This window comes from Bubalus kerabau, chromosome 2 (assembly GCF_029407905.1).
Source record: "Bubalus kerabau isolate K-KA32 ecotype Philippines breed swamp buffalo chromosome 2, PCC_UOA_SB_1v2, whole genome shotgun sequence".
Taxonomy (NCBI): domain Eukaryota; kingdom Metazoa; phylum Chordata; class Mammalia; order Artiodactyla; family Bovidae; genus Bubalus; species Bubalus kerabau.
In genome coordinates, this window is record NC_073625.1 from 113,605,358 (window position 1) to 113,630,450 (window position 25,093).

At 40.2% G+C, this 25,093-nt stretch overlaps 1 protein-coding gene and 1 long non-coding RNA gene across 5 annotated transcripts in view; one reads left to right on the forward strand and one right to left on the reverse strand.

Annotated features, from left to right (window-relative positions):
• The window catches only part of SLC49A4 (solute carrier family 49 member 4), a 101,103-nt gene extending 78,976 nt beyond the window's left edge, over positions 1 to 22,127 (forward strand). Inside the window, exon 9 of the mRNA XM_055568394.1 lies at positions 6,760 to 22,127. Coding sequence (XP_055424369.1) covers positions 6,760 to 6,875 — 116 coding nt within the window. The 3' untranslated portion in view covers positions 6,876 to 22,127. The remainder of the gene's footprint in view (positions 1 to 6,759) is intronic.
• LOC129643618 (uncharacterized) overlaps positions 668 to 25,093 on the reverse strand; it is a 28,132-nt gene continuing 3,706 nt past the window's right edge. For 2 of the 4 annotated variants that reach the window (XR_008710408.1, XR_008710406.1), the window contains exons 2-6: positions 17,044 to 17,127; positions 8,451 to 8,509; positions 6,737 to 6,937; positions 5,508 to 5,635; positions 668 to 805 (exon numbers count right to left, since the gene is read on the reverse strand). This is a non-coding gene — a long non-coding RNA (uncharacterized LOC129643618). Of the gene's footprint in view, positions 806 to 5,497; positions 5,636 to 6,736; positions 6,938 to 8,450; positions 8,510 to 16,971; positions 17,128 to 25,093 lie in introns of all 4 variants that reach the window. The other 2 variants (XR_008710409.1, XR_008710407.1) reach the window with 2 other exon arrangements.

A 25,093-nucleotide genomic window follows, 5' to 3' on the forward strand; every position in this document is an offset into this window, starting at 1 on the left:
GAGCTTTCACGTGCCAATAAAAGAAAATATCTTCAGTTGCTTTTCTTGAAATGCATCCTAGCCTAATGTAATGTATGCTAACCCCTCGCACACACCTGGAATTTCTGATTTAATTAACTTGGACAGGGGCCCAGCATTTCTCCCTGGCCCTGCAGGTAATTCTCACATGCTGTTTCTCATTGAGAACCACTGATACCTTGCTTTAAAAAAAATTACTTTGACTCTACTGTCTAAACATAAGGTTGAAATTAAGGTCAGGGATATATATGTAGTTTAAAGCCTTATGGATAATGAGAAGTCACTCAAAGAGCAGATCCGGTGTATAGGCAGTATAAGCTGTATAGGCAGCTTGTGCAGTGAACGTTTTGTGATTTTACAGAGATGCTCTTTGTCTGTGCTATCAACACAGTAGTCACTAAGCCCACGAAGCTAATGCAGCTCCCAACCTGGGTTTTTCATTTTATTTCATTTTGATTAATTTACATTTACATTTAATTGCCACATGTGCCTGCCGAATTGGTCAGTGCAGGTATAGTGTGCAAAGAAGGTTAAAGTTAGAATCCAGGGGTATGCCTTTGAAGAAGAGGGAGGCCCTCACAAAAGGAAGGATTAGGGTCCTCAACCCACGTGGAGGAGTTCGCCTTGGACCTAAGGAGGTGGAGAGAAGGCAGTGTACAAGCCTTAGAAGCAGACATCTCTGCCAGGCACATTGCTCGGGGAGAGTTCCTTCTTGATGTCATCAGCTTTTCTGCTTCGAAGCCAGTTCATCTATGATGAGCTTGTGAGAAGATAGTGGAGAAAGGGCCTAAGGAGAGAATGAAATAGCTTTTGAGGGGGTGGGAGGAACTGCTGCAGGAACAGCTGCAAAGCTCACTGGGCATGTTGAAGGCAGACCCCACGGTGTTGGGGTCGGCAGCTTTGTAGTGACTCTGCTTTGCAGTTGCTTGGCTTTCTCTGATACTGTCTTTTCTGCAGTCCAGATTTTGTCTCCCTGGTTTAGAAAATCGGGGCCCAATTATTTAGGCTTCTTTTTCGCATGTTAAAATAAAGATTTATACTTATTTTATACTTCTATATGTCTTATTTTTTATTTTGTACTTGTGAGTTGTAAATATAAATCTTGTATTAATTTTTACTAGGTTTCTGTCCCATTTTATTTCATCTTAAACAAATGAATATTACCACCTTTTTTTTTTTTCTGGTTGATGTTTTCTTAACTACTTATCAGATACTGGTAAATATGGGTAATTTGAACATGTAAGAATCTAATTTATAGGACTCAAATATAAGAAATGCTCTGAACCGTGACAATTCAAGAAACCTAATTGTTTTCAGGAATCCTCACAGGCTTGTAATTGAAATAATAGTGACAATAACATCATTGACTCAAAAATACATTTTTGAAACTTGAACAGCTGATGAAATAAAATCTCCCTGAGCTTTGGACAGCTTTTGGCAGAGCACTTGGACCTCACAGCAAAATCCAAATGCTATATTAATTTCTTACTATAATTAACAATAAACTAGATCATTTCTGTCAATCAGTAATTCAGGAAAAGAAGTTTTCAGCTTTGCTAAACCTGATATCCATTTGGTTTGCCCTATGAACGACAGTAATATTTTCGAAGGCAATCTTAATCAGGTCAGACCACTGTTCACTGTCCTCCTGGAAACGTGTGTTTCCATTAGAGGAAATGCCATCACCAGGTGTCAGGGTAAAGTCTTTGCCCCCAGTTAGTTTTCTAAATGGAATCATCTCACAGTTATTACTTTATCAGCTTTAACCCACTTCAGTAGTGTCACAGTTGACAGAGATGGCTGTTGCCCTTAGAAATGGTTTTCCAGCTCGCAGACACAGGTGGGCTGAGTAGTCCTTACAGCTTGGCTGAGCATGCACGGTTTCTCCTCTAGAATGGAAATTGCTGTGTCTTCCCAGCATTTAAAAACATCAACAGTAGATGCCAGATCATGTTACCCTTAACAGACCTCTTGCACATGACCTATAGAATATGAGACATGTATTTATTGGTCAGTTTAAGGTAGGAACCACTCCTGCGCTGTCTGACTGTGGAGGAGGCCAGTGCATTCCTACCATTGTGCTCAGCCAGCAGAGAGTCTCTGCCATTCTCCTGGTTCCTGCATGTGGCAGCCTCCGATTTGTTCAGCGGAGATAGGCGTCTGTAGGTCAGTCAGTGCTCACTCCTCCTTTTGCAGGTTCTTGGTAACCAGATACAAGCAGACATTTGTGTTTCTTTGTCACAGGCAGTGTTAGAAACAGCACCGTTTCTGTTAATTCCTATCTCACTGATATGATCGAGGGTTTATCTAGCTGGGGGAAGAAAGCTTCCCTCTTTTGGGTTGGTTTCTGATCACATGTGCTTACACATATCTGTATAGATAGATGTTAAAGGTTTCTGCCTAAACTCCATGACTACTGTGAAAAATAAAACTTTAAATAAAAATTAATCAAACAGGATGATTTTCAGGACCAAAAAAAAAAAAAAAATCTCAGTATGTTTTGACATTTTAGAGTTAATGAGAAAATCAGTGTGAAAGAGCTTTGACCAGGGCATGACTGGCACTCACTAAATTTTTTTTTTTCCTTCTGGATAATTTTTTCCTTTGTGGATAATTTTTTTTTTTTCTTTCTGGTGATGATAGGAATTTAAACATCTAGGCTTCTATTTTTTTTTAAATGTTTTTATATGCTTATTTTTCAGTGTGTGTAAGGAATACAAACAAACCCACACCCCACAACTTTCTAAGGCTAAAAAGTTATTAGAAATATGAAAACTCTGTTGAGATTCTTTCCCTTATGATTAGTTGATCTCCGCCCCCAGAAGTCCCACAGCAAAATTCAACATGCCTTATAGTCTAGGTGTGATGATACAGAAATGACAAATCTGAAAACAATTATGTAAAATTATTTCCTAAACTTTTAGTTCCACAACGTGGTATGCTAAATGATAAATATGATAAATTCCCTTCCATTAGAACCAGTGTTTGAATGTCATAATTTAGTCATTTTAAATTTGAAAAACTCACCCAGAAGTTAGTTATATGTCAGAATTCAGCTATTAGTTACATGATTGGAGAGTCTGATTTTTAATCATCATAAAGATCGGTGGTTTTTTAGATCACTTCTCAAGGCAGTACTAAACTTCCTGACCAGAGTTCTTGTTTCCCCACCATGTGCTATCTGGTAGATGACTACATCAGATGTGGCTTTTCAGAGCCATACAGACTAACCCAAAATGACCACATTAGAGTGCTTTGCCTGGCAAGATAGGCTCTAGTATTGATTTGCCTGCAGATTATAACCATTGCCATCATGGATGATGAATGTCACATGGGCTTCTATACCAATGCCACTTGACTTACGTGGAGCCCTAGGTCACAGAGTTTCCCCTGTTCTGTGTTGATTCTGCTTTGGGAACCTGGGACCCTATCAAAGATTTCTTAGAGTTTGTCTGACTTAGGTTTTTCAGGGTCACTTTCAAAAAATGTTACTTGCTCCTTAATATAATCATATTTGCAAAACTGAGTTGCTTTCTATAATATTTGCTTTGCAAATCTCAGTGAGTTATTTCAGATAGCACAGTGATGTTTTATCCTAATGACTTCACATACAAAATCCATTTGAGAATGCTGTTATATTCTTTATATGCTCTAAAATGTATTCTAATGTTCTATTTTTATAGTTTGTAGCTCGTTCTGTAGTTTGTATTGTCTGGGTTTTGTTGTTGTTCTAGAAGCTCTGCAACAAGTTTTGGCTAAAAGCATTAAAGGTTTTTAACTCAGTCTTTCATTTTGAAGTAGCCAACCATGAATTTGAGGCTGCGTTGTGTGCTGAGGAGGGAGGTGTTGTCAGGTGGTTTCCAGGAGAACAGGTTCAACAGATGTGTACTAGTGAGAAGTCATTTTATATCTAAGAATAAAAATGCAATGTGATGGTAATTATTAGGTAATTAATGTGTAATTAATGTAACTATTAGGTAATTAATGTGGGGTGAAGGGAGTATTACACTGTGAAATCATGGTGTCAACTGGTTCTCTTGAGATATAGTGAAGACAGTTTTGTTAAATCACCATATTTTGGCTAAATCAACAAAGTAAGTAGAAGGCTGGTTTTGAAAGTGTGTTATTCCAAGTTATTTGGAATCAGACAAATAAGTTGAAGGTGGTAGAAACTGAAAGTGTGGCATCACTGCAGGGAAAGATGAGGTGAGAAGTAGAATGATTCATCCTAATTAGTTCAGTCCCAACAGAGCCTCAGCATTTTGTGCAGAGCCCTGAAACATAGCACGTGTCTCACTGTAAATTTGTAAATTGACAGAGTCCTCAGGCTGCAGCACAGGAGATGGTCAAGGACCAGCAGAAATGTAGAAGCAAATCACGAGCCTTGGAGTAGAAATTTATATGCTCTCTAGTGAAAGGCAAAGGGAAGGAGTGTTGAAAAACCGTGCTCACTTTAAAAGATACAAAGACAGTTTTGACGGAAAAAGACTCTGTTGCTTTAATCATGTCATGTGACCCTGGACTTCAGAGAACCACAGTTCACTTCACTCCTGCCAAGTCAAGTCAAACTTTTAAGCAAAGCCATTTCCTGCACATCAGAGCCACTTTAGCTGTGGTGTATGTGAATGGTTTTCAGTGGAAAATGCAGAATTTTTCCTCCCTGACCTTCTTCTCTCTAAACAATAATTTCTCAGAACACTGGTAGTTGGGTAAGCCAGATGAACTCAGTGTAGAATGGACTTGGCTTTTCGGTGAGAGGTGTGCTCAGTAGTGAACATCAACCAACAAACCATGACACTGAAGAGCAATTTCAAGTTATTTCTAGAAATTTCATCTAAACCTAGGTAGAAGGAATCATTTTACAGTGCTGATGAAATAAAGGTCTGCTTTGGCAATATTTGACCAATTTCTAGGTTTAATGAGAGCTAGGACAAGTTGATCGTTGTTACACGTGTGTTATTCTAGTTCCCATGAAATACAGTCTGTAAGGTTTAGAAAATGTCCTTGATGTAGATTTCTTGTCAAGTGATGTACTTCCTGAGCTACTGCTTTAAGCAAATTTTAAATTTGACCTTAAAGTCAGAAACGCTCACTTTTCGTATAAATGCTATGCTGTTATCTCTATTTTGCTGCTTTTTTTTTCTCTTATTTTTCCACTGATTCTTTTTGCCTGTTAAAATTATCATCAGAAATCCAGAGGCTATCTGGTTAATATAAAAGCAGAAAATGCTGCGTATGCCATTTCAGGGAATATTAGAATAAAGACAAGATCCCAAAGATCACAGCCTTTCTGAGTATTTAGATTATAGTCAGTCCAAATAAAGGACAGAAATCAGCTTTGTGTAAAAAATACCATTGAAATACACATCTTTGTTGCGTGCTATAGAATAGCATGTCTGACTTTTAAAATGTAGAAATGGAGAGGTTAGGGAGGCTGCTTTTGTGAACATATTCCAGGTGAAAGAAAGTGTTACAGCACCTTTTCTTACCGGTTGGTTTTCTGATTTCCATTCCTGAGCATAAATTGCTCTTTTGGCCATATGAATTATGGATTAATCTAAAGCAGCAGCATAGAATCTTTTGGATGATTTTTGAAGATTAAGGCAGTATTAGCATTCTGTAGAAACAGAGAGGGAAAATATAAAATGTATAGCAGTGCCCAAAGGAAAAAATGTACTAGGAAACATATTTCCTTCATTTTTGTTTTTTAAATTGAAATTGCTGAATGATATTAAACTAGAGAAGTTAACCACCCCACCCACCCTCCATCACCACCACCACCAGATTCTTTGTGCCAAGAAACTGCTCACTTCTACACCAAAACCTCAGAACTGACTGACAGAGGGGTCGGGATAGAAGGAAGCTGAACAGATACATGGCTCCAGGGCCCCTGGAGCCAGAGGAAGCAGCCAGAGACAGCACAGTGGGCTGGGCAGCATGTGTGTTTTGGTAACAAGAGACCCAAGATTGGCCTGTCGGAGAGTTCTGAATTCATGAATGAGCATTTTTGAAGAAGCGCATTCTCAATTCCATTCAATCAAAAACATCATTATTTGAATTGCCTGTTTAGATGATTTCTGTCAATTTTCTGGTAATTGGCATCATACATAACCATTCTGATGGTAGGGGAAAAAGACTAGAAAGAAACCAAAGTATTCTCAGTAGTATCTCACAGGGTCGAATTAGGATTCATTTTATAATGTTTTACGTATTATATATATATAATATGTTTTACTGTGATTACTGTATGATTTTTTGCTGAGAGTTAGGTATGTCTTTCCCCCAAAATATAAAAGTTTTATCTTAATTCAGGTGATTTTTTTGTCTGTCTAATCCATCAGATATTTCAAAACAAGGATAAGAGTGATGGTGATAGAGGGCACTTTATATATAATTAACAAACTAACATTTAAAGGTTATTGATTTTTTTTCTTTGAAGTAAGATTTGTTTTGTTTTATCTTGCCACTGAAGCCAAGGTGGATTAAACTGATGAAAAGTCATAAGCAATACTGATTAAAAATATCCACAGGAAAGCCCTGTAACATATTCCATGCATCACTTAGACTCCAAATTTGTCACTGTTTATTGAAAGCCGGTTTTCAGGCGTCCCAGGGCACATTTATTATAAGTGCATATTTTAAGTGCTTTTGAATGCAAAGCAAGCAGGTTGCAGCCAGCATACAAGTGGCATTCTGCTGGTGACACGTGAATGCTTACAAGTGCATGTTTTTGTCTTGCAGAGTTGTCTTGGTTCAACTGGTGCCTTCCCGGGTCGTGTTTGCTCAGTCTCCTTCTCATTCTGTGCTTCAGGGAATCCTATGACAGACTGTATCTTGATGTGGTTGTCTCAGTTTAATAGCACAGACTCGAAGGAGTTTAAAAGGAGACTGGAAATCAACACTGCCTACTGCACATTTGCTTGGAATTGCACAGGAAAAAAAAAACAAAAGGAGAAGAGAGAAACTTCATTCAGAGGTTTTGTTAGGTTACAGGCAACCACATTAATTTAATTACTACTGGGTCATAATAATGTGGAACTTGAGTGATAATAGTGGATTTAAAACTGCATCAGTGACATACCTGTGCCGGAGTCGGGTTAGAAGTGTGGGCTTACCCAGAAAGCACTACCTAGGTAATTCCCTCTATGTTTTGTGCCAGTGCTAAGCTACTGATTGGTTCATTTTAGTTATGAAAAGGAATAAAGGGTGCCTATCACATGAAGATAGCTCCTTCCCTAAGCCACATATCAGAATAGGAAGAAATGCCACTAACTTCTAAAGAAGTTTAAACCCTATATCAGATTTTAATTATAAAATAGCCAAGAGGTGTTTCAATGATAGAAATTAGCCACATGTACACTACACTTTTTTCTAATAAAGCCATTTCTTATGTGACTCCTGATTTGTAAGTAGACTGGAAAGCTTCGGCCACCTTAATTATGGTGGTCAGCTGCTTTCTAGTGACCTCAGAGCGCATACTTTGTGTCTCGATCTTAACTTATTCTTGTTTCTGTGAAATACAGTTTCATCTACTAGGCTCTTAAATGTTTATATTGAAGGTGACTAAATGTTTAATATAGTTGCATTAAATGCTGTATGAAAAAATGTAATTCCGTTCCAATTTAGCACTTTGTGAAAAGTGAAATGACAAATCCCACATTACATCCTGTGTCTTTGGGCAGATATATGTGTGGTGGCATGGGATGGGAAATCCAGCACCAGCTGTTATTTACCAGGGTTGCATTTTATTAAATAACCCTTATTTGAAAATAACAATTTATAGCCTTGAAACTTTCAAATCTGTGGAGTGATTTCTGAATTCCTTCCTTGTATCTCCATTCAGGGTATAAAATTCAGTTCTATATGGAGTCAGTATATTGGAGAGGGCAGTATTTTGCCATTTCCTGCCTTCTTACTGTAAATGACAGCTTTTTCAAAAATAACACCCATTGGACAGCTCTTAGACATGTATTTCACTATGACATAAAGTAATATGCTCTCTTGGGGTTATGGTATTACCACTCTTCAGATTTACATAATTCTCCTCATGCAAGAAAATCAAATACTCTCTCAAAAAGTCCAAAATAATATTTACCTTCATTGTTTTCAGCTTCCTCCAATTCCTTCTCCTTTTTCCTCACTTAAAACCGTATCATCATTGTCAACTATATATGTGTATATATATATATTTATTATTTTTTGAGGATGTGAGTACAGTTTTTGTCAGCTAAGTATCTATTTTAGTTGTCTTTTCCTGGACAGGCAGAGTGTAAGCCAGCTCCTTCCATTAGCCGGGGTGCTGAAGTAAGGTTAAGGGGACCTGGTCAGCATTTGATCGACTCACCTGCACACATGTGCACACACCATCACACATAGTCCCATATACTCCCTCCGTTCCCCCTTGGTAAGTTGAAGGCTATGCATTAACTCACCTCCGTCCTAGAGGAAGAGACTATTACCGCCAGCCTTCTAAGATCCTAAATTGTGCAACCTGGAAAGTAAGGAAATCCTCAAATTTAACATCTGTCTTCAGTCAGCTTTAGACCATCCCCCTTTATAACCTCCCTGCTAATAACTCAGCAGCCAGAACTGAAGGAACTTGCTAAAGAGGAGAAGAAAACCTATGAAAGCTAGGCTTAGTTCCCTTTAACTTGGTCATTCTTCTTAAAAATGAAAGGAAAGCAGAATTCTTCAGTATAACTGAAAGCCAGTCAAGAGCCAGGCCATGACCCAGGTGCTAAAATAACCACCACCCCCTCCTGTTTAGAATGAGGCTAGAAAGGCAAGGGAAGAATTGTGATGCTTTTGGTTTTAGTGAGATTTGTTGTGTTTGAGGGCATTCCTATATAAAATTTAGCTATAAGACTTCTCATGTAGAGCATTTTAATTATGGTTAATTATATTTTTAACACAAAGTGAAAAATAGCATTTAAAAGTATTGTCTAAATGACTGATTAGTTCAAAGACATCCCAAATGGGCGGTGATTTTAAATACCTTTGTTGTACCAGGCATCAATCACTGTTTTTAGCATATGTGAAATGAGATGAGATGGGTCTGTCTCATTTACTTCTGCTTAACCCCTCCAGCAGATAATTGTTCTAATCACAAACTGCAGCAGTTTTTTTAAGTGATCAAAATTTCACATCCCAAACCTGATAGAGCAGGATTACACATTATTTTCTAATCTGTGTATTTCCAAAAAAAAATTTTTTTTACTTTTTGTATTTCTCACATCCATCAGAAGAACAGCTGTTATCTCTGCACTTTATAAACAAACATTAAAGAGTCCTAATTAATTTTATAATTAAAAAAAACTTAACCCTCTACTAATCCAAGCACTCATTTTATAATTTATAGAAACAGTCCCAGAGAGATAAAGGGCCTTGTGAAAGGTCACAATTCTAGTTAATGACAAAAGTAAAACTAACTATAACCCTCATCTTTGACTCCCAAAGTAGTGTTTTTCTCTGCCTCACAGAATTGGAGCTTAACTTGTGTACACTTCAGGATGTTCATGAATACACTTTCATGTTCAGAAACGATGGGGCTTAAGAGTAAAATGCCCTTAAAATGAGGTGATTGCTTGATTCTAAGTAAAATCTGTGTATTTTCTTTCTCGCTATCCTGTTGGTGTTCTAACATCTCTAAAGCCTTAGCCTGCAGTGAGAGACAGGATCTGAAGTTTCTGATGAATAATTTGGTCCTCATAAACAAAGTCAGTAGCAGTATTAATTGGTAAGGACATGTTACAATATAGTGTAAGTTCCCTGTGGCTTATCAGAGAATACTTCAGTTTATGGGAAGAAGCATTTTTTAAATATGGTGTGTAGTGGAGATACAGAGCAATTAGATACACAAATGCATTTCACTGGAGGACAGAGCTAATAAGCTAACAAGAGGGAGTCAAGCACCATTTTGTATATTTAAGCATATATAGCCTCAGGGCCATGTTTTAACATAGATCATACATTCATGTTTAATTATTGAGAATGCTTAAAGCTTGTCTTTATGAAGCCTTTCTAATGAGAGATTCAAGCTAAGAGATTTTAAATTGAGGAATTGAATTCCCATCTCATCTTTTAATTCTTTTTTTTTTTTACTATTTTTATTAAAATCTAGGCATTCATCTTGCTGTTTGCATAAGTACAAGCTTCATTTTAAACAAGATCAAATGCAAATGCATAGTAGATTTGCTTTAAATTAATGTTAAAAATCACATTAATTTCACATTTGTCCCTGAAAAAGTAAATACAGGAAATACTGTTACTATACAAATGCAAAAGCTATGATATGAAGAAAGTGTCCTATTAAAAAAGAAACATATAGAAAACTATGAGGATATTTCATCAGATCTATTTCTAAATGTAGGAAAAATAGAATTCCACTTTGTAGGATTATAATCATACAGAAAAGAATGGTATAAAAGTTTATTTCCATATTATCAACAGTTTGCTAGTCTGTTGGGAAATATAAACAATACTGAGGCGGGAGAGTGTTGGACCATCCCATAACAAAACTTAACAGGGAGAGTTAGGTGCATGTTTAGTAGCATCCATTGTGCTTGATAGTGATGAGTTTCTGCTCAGTAGGCAGACATCTTGGCCACTCTAAACACTCATGTCCTTCCAGGTCACCTCCTGGTTCAGTTGGAACCTCAGACTTAGGGGATGGCCTCCAGGGACTAATACCAAAGCCCTTAAGAGACCCTTGAGAGTGTCACCTCTGGCTAGGGGATGGGAATGATAGAGACTGTGGGCAGAGTACAGGGAATGCTGTTCAGTCGCCAAGTCATTTCTGACTCTGCGACCCCATGGACTGTAGCATGCAGGCTCCTCTGTGCTCCGCTATTTCCCGGAGTTTGCTCAAATTCATGTTCATTGAGTCAGTGATACTATCTAGCCAGCTCATCCTCTGTCATGGCCCTAAATCTCTCCCCTAAACCACCCTTCTTTTATAAACAATTTTAGTTTGCTTTTGGTCAGGACTGAAACACCAACCCCTTGTTTCACATAAAAGTTTCCTGAGGCTCCTCTTTACTTGTCCTCACTGCCCTGTACCTCAGTTTTCTGAACACTTGCACGAATCTGCTCTCAGCTCCATCATGGTCTCTGCTTCCTTGAGCTGACTCCCTAACACAGGTTTCTTTACCCTTAACCCCTCCCTAAGACCTGGAGCTAAAAACTCAGTCTCTTTCCTGGCTAGTAGTAAAGCCAGATACCCAGGCTGTCCTCTCCTGAACAGGATGATAGCATGAGCAGAACACAAGCAAATCCAGAAAAACCTAACAGTTCTCACAGCCAGATCTTAGAAATTAGAATATTCCCCTGCAATGGGAAGGGAATTACAAAGATCTGTTACAAGTTTCCCTAGTTAATATTTGCTGTACTTTCAGAATGTGGACTAAGCTTGTGCGTGTAGTCTTTCTCTTGTGCCTTTGAACCTGGTACACTTCAGACAGTAGCTTTCCATCTCAGCCAACACTCAGAAAGAGAGCATAAAACCACAATACCCTGGCTGTTCTGTTCATGCAACAAGGGAGAAATAATTTTTTAAAAAACAGCTAAAAAATGAGACAAAACATGGAATTCATTTCAGCACACTTGGAGAAATGATGAAAACACATCAATCCATTTTAACTGTCAGTTCAGTTCAGTCACTCAGTTGTGTCCAACTCTGCAACCCCATGGACTGCAGCACACCAGGCTTTGCTGTCCATCACCAACTCCCAGACCTTGCTCAAACTCATGTCCATCGAGTCAGTGATGCCATCCAACCATCTCATCCTCTGTCATCCCCTTCTTCTCCCTTCTTCAATCTATCCCAGCATCAGGGTATTTTCAAATGAATCAGTTCTTTGCATCAGGTGGCCAAAGTATTGGAGTTTCAGCTGCCGCATCAGTCCTTCCAATGCATATTCAGGACTGATTTCCTTTAGAATTGACTGATTGGATCTCCTTGCAGTCCAAGGGACTCTGAAGAGTCTTTTCCAACACCACAGTTCAAAAACATCAATTCTTTGGTGCTCAGCTTTCTTTATAGTCCAACTCTCACATCCATACATGACTACTAGAAAAACCATAGCTTTGACTAGACGGACATTTGTTGGCAAAGTAATGTCTCTGCTTTTTAATATGCTGTCTAGGTTGGTCATAGCTTTTCTTCCAAGGAGCAAGTGTCTTTTAATTTCATGGCTGCAGTCACCAGCTGTAGTGATTTGGAGCCCCAAAAAATAAAGCCTGTCGCTGTTTCCACTGTTTCCCCATCTATTTGCCATGAAATGATGGGACTGGATGCCATGATCTTAGTTTTCTGAATGTTGAGCTTTAAGCCAACTTTTTCACTCTCCTCTTTCACTTTCATCAAAAGACTCTCTTTTTCTTCTTTGCTTTCTGCCATAAGGGTGGTGTCATCTGCATATCTGAGGTTATTGATATTTCTTTTGGCAATCTTGATTCCAGCTTCTGCTTCATCCAGCCCGGCATTTCTCATGATGTACTCTGCATATAAGTTAAATAAGCAGGGTGACAATATACAGCCTTGACATACTCCTTTCCCAGTTTGGAACCAGTCTGTTGTTCCTGTCCAGTTCTAACTCTTGCTTCCTGACCTACATACAGATTTCTCAGGAGGCAGGTACAGTGGTCTGGTATTCCCATCTCTAAGAATTTTCCACAGTTTCTTGTGATCCACATAGTCAAAGGCCTTGGTGTAGTCAATAAAGCATAAGTATATGTTTTTCTGGAACTGTCTTGCTTTTTCAATGATCAAACAGATGTTGGCAATATGATCTGTGGTTCCTCTGCCTTTTCTAAATCCAGCTTGAATATCTGAAAGTTCACAGTTCACGTACTGTCGAAAACTGACTTGGAGAATTTTGAGCATTACTTACCTAGTATGTGAGATGAGTGCAATTGTGTGGTAGTTTGAACATTCTTTGGCATTGCCTTTCTTTGGGATTGGGATGAAAACTGACCTTTTCCAGTTCTGTGGCCACTGCTGAGTTTTCCAAATTTACTGGCATATTGAGTGAAGCACTTTCATAGCATCATCTTTTAGGATTTGAAATAGCTCAACTGGAATTCCATTACCTCCACTAGGTTTGTTTGTAGTGATGCTTCCCAAGGCCCACTTGACTTCACATTCCAGGATGTCTGACTCGAGGTGAGTGATCACATCATCATGGTTATGTGGATTGTGAAGATCTTTTTTGTATAGTTCTTCTTTGTATACTTACCATGTGTTCTTAATGTCTTCTGCTTCTGTTAGGTCCATACCATTTCTGTCCTTTATTGTGCGCATCTTTGCATGAAATGTTCCTTTGCTGCTACTACTGCCAAGTCACTTCAGTCGTGTCTGACTCTGTGCGACCCCGTAGACGGCAGCCCATCAGGCTCCCCTGTCCCTGGGATTCTCCAGGCAAGAACACTGGAGTGGGTTGCCATTTCCTTCCCCGTTTTCTAGAAGAGATTTTCTAGAAGAGATCACTAGTCTTTCCCATTCTATTGTTTTCCTCTATTTCTTTGCATTGATTACTGAGGAAGGCTTTCTTATCTCTTCTTGCTATTCTTTGGAACTCTTCATTTAAATGGGTATATCTTTCCTTTTCTCCTTTGCTTTTTGCTTCTCTTCTTTTCTCAGCTGTTTGTAAGGCCTCCTCAGACAACCATTTTGCCTTTTTGCATTTCTTTTTCTTGGGAATGGTCTTGATCCCTGCTTCCTGTACAATGTCACGAACCTCCATCCATAGTTCTTCAGGCACTCTATCAGTTCTAATCCCTTGAATCTATTTGTCACTTCCACTGTATAATCTTAAGGGATTTAGTTTAGGTCATACCTGAATGGTCTAGTGGTTTTCCCTACTTTCTTCAATTTAAGTCTGAATTTAGCAATAAGGAGTTCATGATCTGAGCCACAGTCAGCTCCTGGTCTTGTTTTTGCTGACTGTATAGAGCTTCTCCATCTTTGGCTGCAAAGAATATAATCAATCTGGTTTCGGTATTGACCATCTGGTGATGTCCATGTATAGAGTCTTCTCTTGTGTTGTTGGAAGAGGGTGTTTGCTATGACCAGTGCGTTCTCTTGGCAAAACTCGGTTAGCCTTTGCCCTGCTTTGTTTTGTACTCCAAGGCCAAACTTGCCTGTTACTCCAGGTATCTCTTGACTTCCTACTTTTGCGTTCCAGACCCCTATAAAGAAGAGAACATCTTTTTTGGGTGTTAGTTCTAGGAGGTCTTGTAGGTCTTCATAGAACTGTTCAGCTTCAGCTTCTTCAGCATTACTGGTTGGGGCGTAGACTTAGATTACTGTGACATTGAATGGTTTGCCTTGAAAACGAACAGAGTTCATTTTAGCTCCAAACATGCTATATTTGGTGCATTGTGAGGCTCCAGAAGGAATACCAGATCAGCCCTACAGTACAGTGCTCTTGGGGCTCCCCACAGGTGGTGCTAGAGGTAAAGAATCTGCCTGTCAATGCAGGAGATGCAAGAGACATGGTTCAGTCCCTGGGTCGGGAAGATTCCCTGGAAATGGCAACCCACTCCAGTATTCTTGCCTGGAAAATTCCACAGACAAAGGAGCCCAGCGGGCTTCAGTCCTTGGGGTTGCAAAGAGTCAGACACAACTGAGCACACACACACACACACACACACACACACACACACACCCCAGCTCTTTTAGTTTGTGAGCAAGGCTTCTGTAGTCTTGATCAAAACAGCAAGAATGACTTGGAGACACTTGATTTACTAATGTTAGAAAATGATACTTTCAAAACTATCATTTAATTTAGACTTCATCTAGTTCAGACTGGCTTTCTTCCCGTTTACCTGGAAGAACTGTAGAATCAGAAAGATAATGTAATCCAACCACTCCATTTTACAAATAAGTAAATAGAGAATCCCTTAGGTTACATGACACAGCTCAAGTTTTAGCAGATCACTTGACTCCTAGACCAGCATTCCTTCCATAAGTGATCAATGTGTAAACCAGAAATAATTTAAGTAAAATATCTTTCTTTTTAAATTTTTGAAAATTAATACCCAGGACAGAAATATAACGTGAAGTCTACCTCCAAACACGTGCTGGTTAATCCATTCTCCTTTTCAGAAGTAATCTCTCTGAGTCCTTTCAGAAAATTTTCTATGCATTTACATACATAAGTATAAAAACTTAGGATTTAAAATCAAGTCATCTCGGGAACTATTTCTTGAGACCATGTTGGCATTAACACTTCAGGCAGGAGCTTCTGAGCTCCTTACTTTTCTCTAAGATGAATCTGTGTCAAACGTAGCAGCGGCTAACAGACATTTCATGGTTTCGTGCCATCTGGTTATGTGCCATCAAGCTCTATCGTATTCTCAAGTTTAAAGGTGAATTTCAATGTGCAATATTGGTTTTCTTGTTGGAAATATAGTCAGTTTTAAATGCCACCAACTCAGGTCCATGCCGCATGAGAGAAGAAAATGAATGACCCACCCCCAAAATCCAAACAGATTTTCTTGACACTTTGCTTGGCCCCCATCTCAGCAGAAGCATGCCATGCTGTGAAAAGCAGAAAGTTGTGAGGACAACCTATACAATCCCATTAAAAATAATCATAATAGCTAATTAAGGTTCTGGTAATGTGTTTTTCTTGTCACCTCCCTTAGCTGTTGTAACTTTCAAGCAACCAGTAAAATTGATGAGTGTAGCAGGACGAGATCGGAACCCTGTTCGGTCACTTTCTTTCCTGCCGTCTTCCCCATCCGGCTTTTCCCTCTCTGATTGTATCTTCCTACTTATTTCAGACTATGCATGGAAGCGAGCCACATTATCTGAGTTGTCACTATTATTGAAGAGAGCCATTTCATCATGAACTAGACTAGAGAGGACAGAAAAAGAGCCCTGGCCTAGAAGCCCCAGGGCCCAGCTTGCTGCCAGGCCTGGTATCTTCAGCTGTTTGACCCTGAGCAAGTCCCTTCATTCCTCATTTATCCACAGCTCTGAAGTGACAGAGTGAACAGAGGTGTTCTCTGAGGTCTCTTCCAGTTCAGTTCCCTTCTATTGGAAATTCAGTTCCCTTCTATTGAAGTATTAGGAAGTGACTGACATACAGCCACCTGTGTGCACAGTGGTCCTCCTTTTATGAGTCCCTATACGTGAACACACAGACCACACATTCAGCAACAAGAAGACATGGCTTTTTCTTTGCCTCTGCTAGAAGAGAAGCTATAGGTGCTGTTTATTTCCCCAAAGGACTTTATATATGAAACCCAAGGATTGTTAAATTTATCAAATGCGATAAGAGAAAATCTCATCTGCTGTTGAGATAGCATCCTAGGAGCCAGGTCAGAGTACTGCATTTGCTCACCAGAATCAGGCCAGACCAGAAACCCATCCTTTGGTTTGGTTTAATTCATTATGAGTCAGCAGTGAGTTTGCACCTGTAGAAATCAAACTGTCAGATCAGATGGTAAAGTTGATCCTTGAACTGATATTTCTAGAGTTGCAGCACTGCAGAATTGCAAGTTGCTCTGCAACAGTGTCATCTCTAACAGCCAGATTCTGCCAGGAGAGCTGGGCAGATCTTTTATAGGGTGAGCATGGAGGTTCAGCAGGTCAGGTCTGATCTGTATCCAGGTGTTAGGAAACCAGGCTTCACTGAGATTGTAACAAGGGTACAATAGCTTTCAGGGAAATGAACCAAAAGTCCAGGGGGTCTGGAGGCCTGGGTCTCAGTCTCTCTCTTCAGGGCAGCTGCTGAGAACCTTGGGGCTTTGGAAAAATCACCTGTTCTCTCTGGACCCTGGCTTCCTCACCTCTAAAATAGAAGGGTCAAGTAGATGGTCCTATTTGCTGAAGAGTTTTATAGCTTCTGATATGCACCTGTTTGGTCACACACAGACCAAACAGAAAGTAGAAAACAATGACAGGCATGCAATACCTTTACACTGGTCCTTTCAGTTACACATTACCTTTTCAAACAAACAAGGATCTTCTATAAGGAAAGTCCCATTAGTCATATGTTATAGGTGCCGGGCACTTACAGAAACTCTCAGGCCATAGACATATCCGCTCTTCCTTCATTCACCCTTTTATTCATTCTGTATACAGAGTAATTACGTGTGTGCCTGTGAAGGAGAATCGGAAAAACAAGGGATGTTTCTACCTTTCAGGACACTTTAGAAAGATTAAAAAAAAATAATAATCTCCTGAACTAGCAATTAAAAGAAACCAACGAGAGTTTCCCAAATAATTATGAGTATCTGGAACCCAAATTTTTTTTCTCATACTGTCATTAACCATGACTGGTTTCAGGGGAAGGTATTCTGTTCCGTTGGAATTTACAGAACCTGGATCTCTCTGGGAGCACTGAATCAACTTTTGCATGAGGAATCCCAAACCTTCCCATCATCCATGTCTGGCGAGTGGGTTACTATTCCTTTAGAAGGTTGAGAGGATTGTTGGCACCTTTACCTTCCTCCGAAAACAAGACTTAACAAATAAAAACACACCAAGATACAGTTCTCATAAGACCTTGTGCATTTCCTTTCTAAAAGGAATTTAAGTTTCAACAGAGAACAAAGACTAAACACCCAAAACAAAGAGTTTCTAATGATAGAAGTTGGGACATCAGCCCATGAGAGAGAGAAGGGCTGCTTTGGGGGCAGGAGGCTCTGTAGGGGCCCTTCGGATGCGTCCACCTGTGAGTAAATGTAAGCCACACTGGCACCCCACTCCAGTACTCTTGCCTGGAAAAAACCATGGACGGAGGAGCCTGGTAGGCTACAGTCTATGGGGTCACACAGAGTCAGACACGACTGAATGACATCTCAGTGCAGTCCTGGCCTTCTAAGGCTTTTCAGAAACCCAAAGATGCTCCAAAGGGCAAGTTTCAGTTCTGCAGATGGGTTTATTTACTGCCAGTATCTCCATCTCCAAACTTACTTTCCTCTTCACCAGAAATAAATCTTTTGGAGGCTTATGAAAATTAAGTATTAGGAAAATTCTTCCCTCATCCACAAGATTGCATCCACAAGTCCCAGACAAAATCACTTCCTTGACCTTCACATATATAAGGTCAAGGAAGGTCTGTGACTCAGAGAAGGGGCCTGGAAGAGTCGGGGCAGGTGTCTGGTCCCGCTGGATTCCAGCTAAAATGGAGGGTGTGTGTTGGGTGGTCTCTTTCCTCTCAGTCCCTCCCTGAACTCACTAGTTCATGCTGCAGTGCTCTTCCAGATCAATAAGTTATTGCTGAGAAATCATTTCAGTACGTGACGTAAATGTCTCCAGTGGAGCCATCCCCCTCCATAACCCACTGTCCTTTCAGTCTGTGCCCCAGAATCCTTGCCCCACGTCCCAGAGAAATTCAGCTACCCTTGTCCTTTTCAGGGGAAGAAACACTGATTGATATCTTAGCCCTGACATTTCACCCTTTTTTATCTCAGAATGCAGAAACCCCTTCGCGTTTGTTGTTTTTTACTCAAGGTTAATAAAGATCCCCAGGCACATGCAGTTCCATGCTGCATTCTGAAGCCTGTAATTGTCCTTCCTTCTAACTGGGGGAAAGGTTACTCTAATGAACCAGCTACTGATTCCCTTACCTATTCACTGTTTTATCAGTATACCTTTACCAGTAAATTCTTTGTTATCTAGATCCTGAAATTTATTTCATTTTTTTAAGATTTAATTTTTTTTTTTTTTTTTTTACAAAATTGCTTCTTTTATCTTATAGCAGACTGTGATCTTTTTGCTTCTGAGTACTTTATAATACAATTTGAACATAATAGAACATTCTAAAATAAAGCCAGGCAGGGATTTCATCCTAACCACTTAAATGCTGGGAGAGGCAGACTGTATTTTTTAAAAAGATAGAAGGAGGGCTGGGATGGAGGAAGCTGGATCTCATAATTCAACCAGTATATTTGAGGCTTCTGCTGCGTGCTGAGTGCTGGTCTAGGCTCTGAGGATACAGAAACAAATAGGACAGCATCCTGGCCCTCACAGAGATTCATATTCTGATGAGTTCATTCATAACAACAGTAATTCAAAGCTAGCAATACCCCCTAAAGGCTGTTTGTAGCTTATTTCTATGACTGTCTATGGGATCTTAAATCTGTTTGGAAAGATATGTTTTAAATCTTGTTTTCTTGGGCCATTAGAAACCCATACTTGTCCCTAATCAATGTATATAGTTATGTGTAACTGTCATAGAGTAAAAAAGTCCCTCTAGACAGCTTTTGAAGGGATAGACAGAGAAATCTGTCTTGATGGCTTGAAAAGAAATGGAAGAATTTTAGGGAAAACTACCAAGCTCCAAAAGCATTCAGATCTACTAGTGTTCAGACATGGGATCAGGCAGATGAAAAAGCCTTCTAGCAAGAGGGAGCCAGGGCCATGGAAGCATGGAGACCCCACTGAAGGAGTTAGAAGCCAGGCTGCAGGCATTTGTTAATATGTCTGCTGAGTGAAGGTGGAGGAGGAGGTGTGGAGACAAGGAGTTGTGGTGGAAGCAGATGCTGAAATACAGAACCCTGAAACCGGCTTGTTCTCAGAGTCAACTGACCCAACCTCCTGCCTCCAAGCATATCCCGCCTGCACTGTCTGACCAGCTGCTCTTTCAGCTCTCCAAAGATGGATATTCCACAACCTACCCTGTCATCTGTTCCAGAACCACATCCTCCTGGCACTTAGAAGTTTTTGCTTTTAAAGAATGGAGGCAGGAGAGAGGTGGTCCAAAAATGGGGAGACAAGCAGAGCAAGTCAGGGCAGAGGATTTGCAGGGGAGCTGGAGGTAGGAACTGTCTTCGCACATCACCCTCCTTCACACTCCAGGGTGGTGGGAACACTGGAAGGGGGAGCCCACCATCTGGAACCACCCTCACGGAAGCCCTGGTTGGCAGAGCGAAGGTTCCTGTTCCTCTCCAAGAAAGCAGTGGGAATCTAGACATCCGCCGTCTCTCATGTCTTCAGTACCCTTTTGCATTCTACGCGCTTTGTCCAAGTCATTACTTTTCAAATCAATTCTTCGATGCAGAGAAATCTTGGGTAGTCCAAGTGGCCTTAGATCCAAATAAAGGACGTGAGGTCCAAGTGGACGTAGATCCAAGTAAAGGACATCAGCAAGCCCTACTCCATTCAGACTTTTCCATCTGCCTCCACCCTCTCCGTCACATTCCTGGAAGCAAACCAGAAAGTTCATCCAACAAAAATCACTGAAAAAATCTGAAAGCCTAAGTGCTTTTTTATTCTCCCTCTGTTTTCAAGGCACAGTGTGTCTGGTCTGATCTCACTCCATTTATAGTTCTCTGGCTTTCGTGGCTCTGCAACACAGGACTGTCAGAGCAGGAAGGCAAGCAGAGGCAGGATGGCTGCAGACACAGAGCACAGGCCGCTGCTGGCATGGGAGCAATAGTCCCATGGCCATCACAACCCACACTGGGGTCCTGGTGTGCCGTAGAGGCTTCATCTTCCCCCATTCCTCGGGTTTCCTGGAGGGTTGAGTCTCATTGCCGTCCCTGCCCTCCCTCACCCTCCTCCCAGCCCCAGGCTGCACTGAAGCCCCTGACTCCCTTTCATTCTGTGGAAGAGCAGAGTCTCTGCCTGTTGGAATCTGGTCCACCCTGAGGATGGTTTTTGGCTGAAACAGCTGCAGTTGAGCAAAGAAGTTCTGACTGTCAGCATGAATGAGTCCTCCAGCAGGCTTCACCAGGTTCCCTGCCTCTGTGGTTCTAAGTTAGAGAAGGGGCCGGGGCGGTCCCAAAGGACTGAGGATAGACCAGATGATCTCTTGAGATTCCTCCCAGAACCTGACTTTTAAATAGCAACACTAAGATCCAGTTAACACACAGGCTTCCTGCCAGGAGGTGCTCCTCCTCACATGACACCCCATGCACCTGGGAAGATGTTCTCCTAGCATGAGACACAGTGCAAAAATTCTGTGCGACCCCATAAACAGCAGCCCACCACGCTCCTCCATCCCTGGGATTCTCCAGGCAAGAACACTGGAGTGGGTTGCCATTTCCTTCTCCAACGCATGAAAGTGAAAAGTGAAAGTGAAGTTGCTCAGTCATGTCCGACTCTTCACGACCCCATGGTCTGTAGCCTACCAGGCTCCTCCGTCCATGGGATTTTCCAGGCAAGAGTACTGGAGTGGGGTGCCATTGCCTTCTCCAGCAAAAATAGGTTGCAGGGAGGAGGCTTAAAATCTGCCCTCACTGAACTGTCATGCCAGGGGATGTGTGTATCTGCTGACCTGGCTCTTTGACCTGGTGGGCCTATGCAACTGTCCAAACGTTGAGTGTGTGTGATAAATTCCCCTCTGACACTCATCGCAACTTCTGAGTGTTCTGTGCAGTTTAAAATAATTCTTACCATGTAAATATGTTACATTTTAATAAAAAGATTTTTTTTGCATTTTACTTTTGTAATATTTGGGGTTTTATAGATTTTTATTTTATTGCCAAGTATACTTTTGTAAGGGAATGTTGAAGTCTTGAGTATTTTTATTCTTTTCAAACTATAGTTAATGTCAACTGTAAGCACTGATAAATATTATTCATATGCGATTTTCCTTCCTCTTCATCGGGTCTTTTTAAGGAACTGTGTTTTGGCATAGCATTTTATTTAAAACTCCGCTTCATTTTACACATTGTGAATACTGAAGACTCTGAAAAATAAAGATGCATTTAAAATCTCTGTGCTGCTACATTTTAGAAATGGTAATGTGCATTGCTTTGCCAGAGTGGTAATTAAATGTTTAATGGCTTAGAACTCCTAGTTCAGAATGGGGGTTCTAGTCATTACTCACAGTACGGAGCCTCTGAGCCAGCCCCCACTTCTTGGGAGATGCACACGAGAATGGTGATTTCCTGCTCAGTGTGGAAATATGGTTATGTTGACATTATAGTTACTGTGCTGTGGTTTTGAAATAAATGTGTATTGAAAGCACTTGTGATAACATGGTCTGCATTTTGTTTTTAATCAAACTCCAAATGGCAATAGAAGTGGAGCCAAAGCTCCCTAAGTATTTGGGCAGCGAGATGTGGTGGCAAAACAAAACAAAAGTCTGGGAGCAGGACAGGATGGGCCAATCCTTCACTGACCAGCCCCGAGACTTTGGTGATTCCTTCAGCACTTTTGGAGCTGCTGTGTTCTCATCCATTAAAAAAAAGAAAGCTAACGTAAAAGAGAGGGTTACCTGTACATTTTGTGATGATGGGATAAAGTGATGAACCTAAGGGACCTGGCACATTTGGATTGCCTGATAAGTGTTATTTGCTTTCTTCCTTTCCTTCCTTATATCCCTCTCAGAGTCTTCCTTTAAAAAAAAAAATCAGTATTCGAAATTAAAAATGTATTGACCTTCTGAATAAGATGATAGTTATGAAATCCTTACATGTTTAATACTGTCTCTAATTTGTCATAGGAGTTAATTCCCAAAAATGTTGATCACAACTGGATTGTGTTTAGGAAGTGTGGCAATGTTTGCATAAGCACACTGCATTAAAAGTCTACTGGTGATCTAAAGGGATTTGCCTTTGCAGCATTTAAAACAAAAGAACAAGCAGCAAAAGCTATGAAGATAGGTTCAGAGTCACCACAAAAACATGGAAGCACTTTAATAGTTTCAAAGCAAGCGCTTCCCAGGTTAGGTAGTGAGGAGACTGTTCTTGGAAAAACTTGGAATCATACATACCCTTTAGACTTTGGAAGGAAAGGTTTCCTTAGCCTTCCTGGAGTAGTTATCAAATATTAATAGTCCTGTTCTCTTCTTGAAGGTTCCAAAGTCTTCATTTTTTGAGATATGGAAAAGTATCATGCTTTATTTACATCTTGCTATAAATGATTTTAGTATAGAACAGATCATAACTGTATTTTTGTTTTATATCCTTAACATATCATGGACATTTTCCCATGACAAGGGAAGATTTTATATTTAAAGTATTTACTTTTACTGTTGGACATTAAGGCTGTTTCTGGGGTTGTTGTTACATATTTATGCTCCTTCTACTCTCTGATTATTTTCTTAGAAAAGATACCTAGAAGGAGAATTGCTTGGTTCAGTTATGAAGACTTTTAACTCCTGACAAGTATTCCCAGGTGGCGCTAGTGGTAAAGAACCTGCCTGCCAATGCAGGAGACATAAGAGATTCATGTTTGATTCCTGGGTCAGGAAAATCCCCTGAAGGAGGTCATGGCAACCCACTCCAGTATTAAGAATCCCATGGATAGAGGAGCAGAAGCCTGGTGGGCGGAAGTCTTTGGGGTCGCAAGAGTTGGACATGACTCAGCAACTAAACAACAATAGAAAAACCTGTTTCTTCTCTACACTCACTTGTGACACCAAATGTGTGAATTTCTCCACACCAAGCAATTCTCTAATTCTCAGCAGTCACCAACAGTTGAACTCGACTCTGACAATAACTGCTTGGAATAGGGTAAACCCCACAGGTTAAGGGCTCAGTCTCATAGGAGTTCCCCTCTCCTCCTTCCTCTTTAAGACTCCAGTTACAAGTCCAAGTTGTCACCTCTGCTTCTGACCCTTGAAAGGATATAAATCACAGGTTCCCCAATCAAAAAATAGGCAGAAGATCTAAATAGACATCTCTCCAAAGAAGGCATACAACAGGCACTTGAAAAGACATTCAACATCCCTAATTATTAGAGAAATGCAAATCAAAATTACAATGAGATATCAAGCCACAACAGTCAGAATGGCATCATCAAAAAGTCTGCTGCTGCTGCTGCTAAGTCACTTCAGTCGTGTCCAACTCTGTGCGACCCCATACACAGCAGCCCACCAGGCTCCTCCGTCCCTGGGACTCTCCAGGCAAGAACACTGGAGTGGGTTGCCATTTCCTTCTCCAATGCATGAAAGTGAAAAATGAAAGTGAAGTCGCTCAGTCGTGTCCGACTCTTAGCGACCCCATGGACCGCACCCTACCAGGCTCCTCTGTCCATGGGATTTTCCAAGCAAGAGTACTGGAGTGGGGTGCCAATGCCTTCTCCAATCAAAAAGTCTACAAACGATAAATGCTGGAGAGGATGTGTAGAATAGGGAACTCTCCTACACTGTTGGTGGAAATGTAAATCGATGCAGCCACTATAGAAAACAGTATGGAGGTTCCTTTAAAAAAAAACAAAACTAAAAATAGAGTTACCATATGATTCAGCAGTCCTACTCCTAGGCATATCTGGAAAAGATTAAAATTTCTATTTGAAAAGATACATGCACCCCGCTGTTCATAGCAGCACTGTTTGCAATAACCAAGACATGGAAGCATCCTAAATGTTCATCAGTAGATGATTTAAGATGTGGTGTGTGTGTATATATTCACATACATAATGGAATATTACTGAGCCATAAAAGAGAATGAAATATTGCCATTTGCAGCAACATGGATGGACCTAAAGATTACCACCCTAAGTGAAGTCAGACAGAGGTAAGTGTTACATGATATCACTTACATGTGAAATCTAAAAAATAACACGAATGAACTTATTTACAAAACAGAAACAGATTCACAGCCATAGAAAACAAAACTTTGGTTATCAAAGGGGAAAGGGGGGCAGGGATAAATTAGGAGTTTGGGATTAACAGATACATACCACTATCTCTAAAATAGCTAAACAATTAGGATTTCCTATAGAGCACAAGGAACTATGTTCAATATCTTTTAATAGCCTATAATGGAAAATAGTCTGAAAAAGATTATGTGTATAAATATAAAAATGTTATATATATATATGTGTGTGTGTGTGTGTGTGTGTAATGGAATCAGTTTGCTGTATACCTAAAACTAACAGTATTGTAAATCAACTATAGTTCAATTAAAAAAGTAAATCAGAGATTTCCATAACCCCTCCTCAAGTTTGATAATTTGCTATAACAGCTCACAGAACTGAGGAAAACAGTTTCTGTACCAGATTACTACATTGTTATAAAAGAATGCAATTTAGGAACAGCCACTAGAAGAGATGAGTGGGCTAGGGCATGGGAGAAGGGGCACAGAGCTTCCGTGACCCCTCTAGGCATACTGTCCTCTCAGCACTTCTGAGAGTTCACCAGCCCAGAAGTGTGTTTTCTCTAAACCT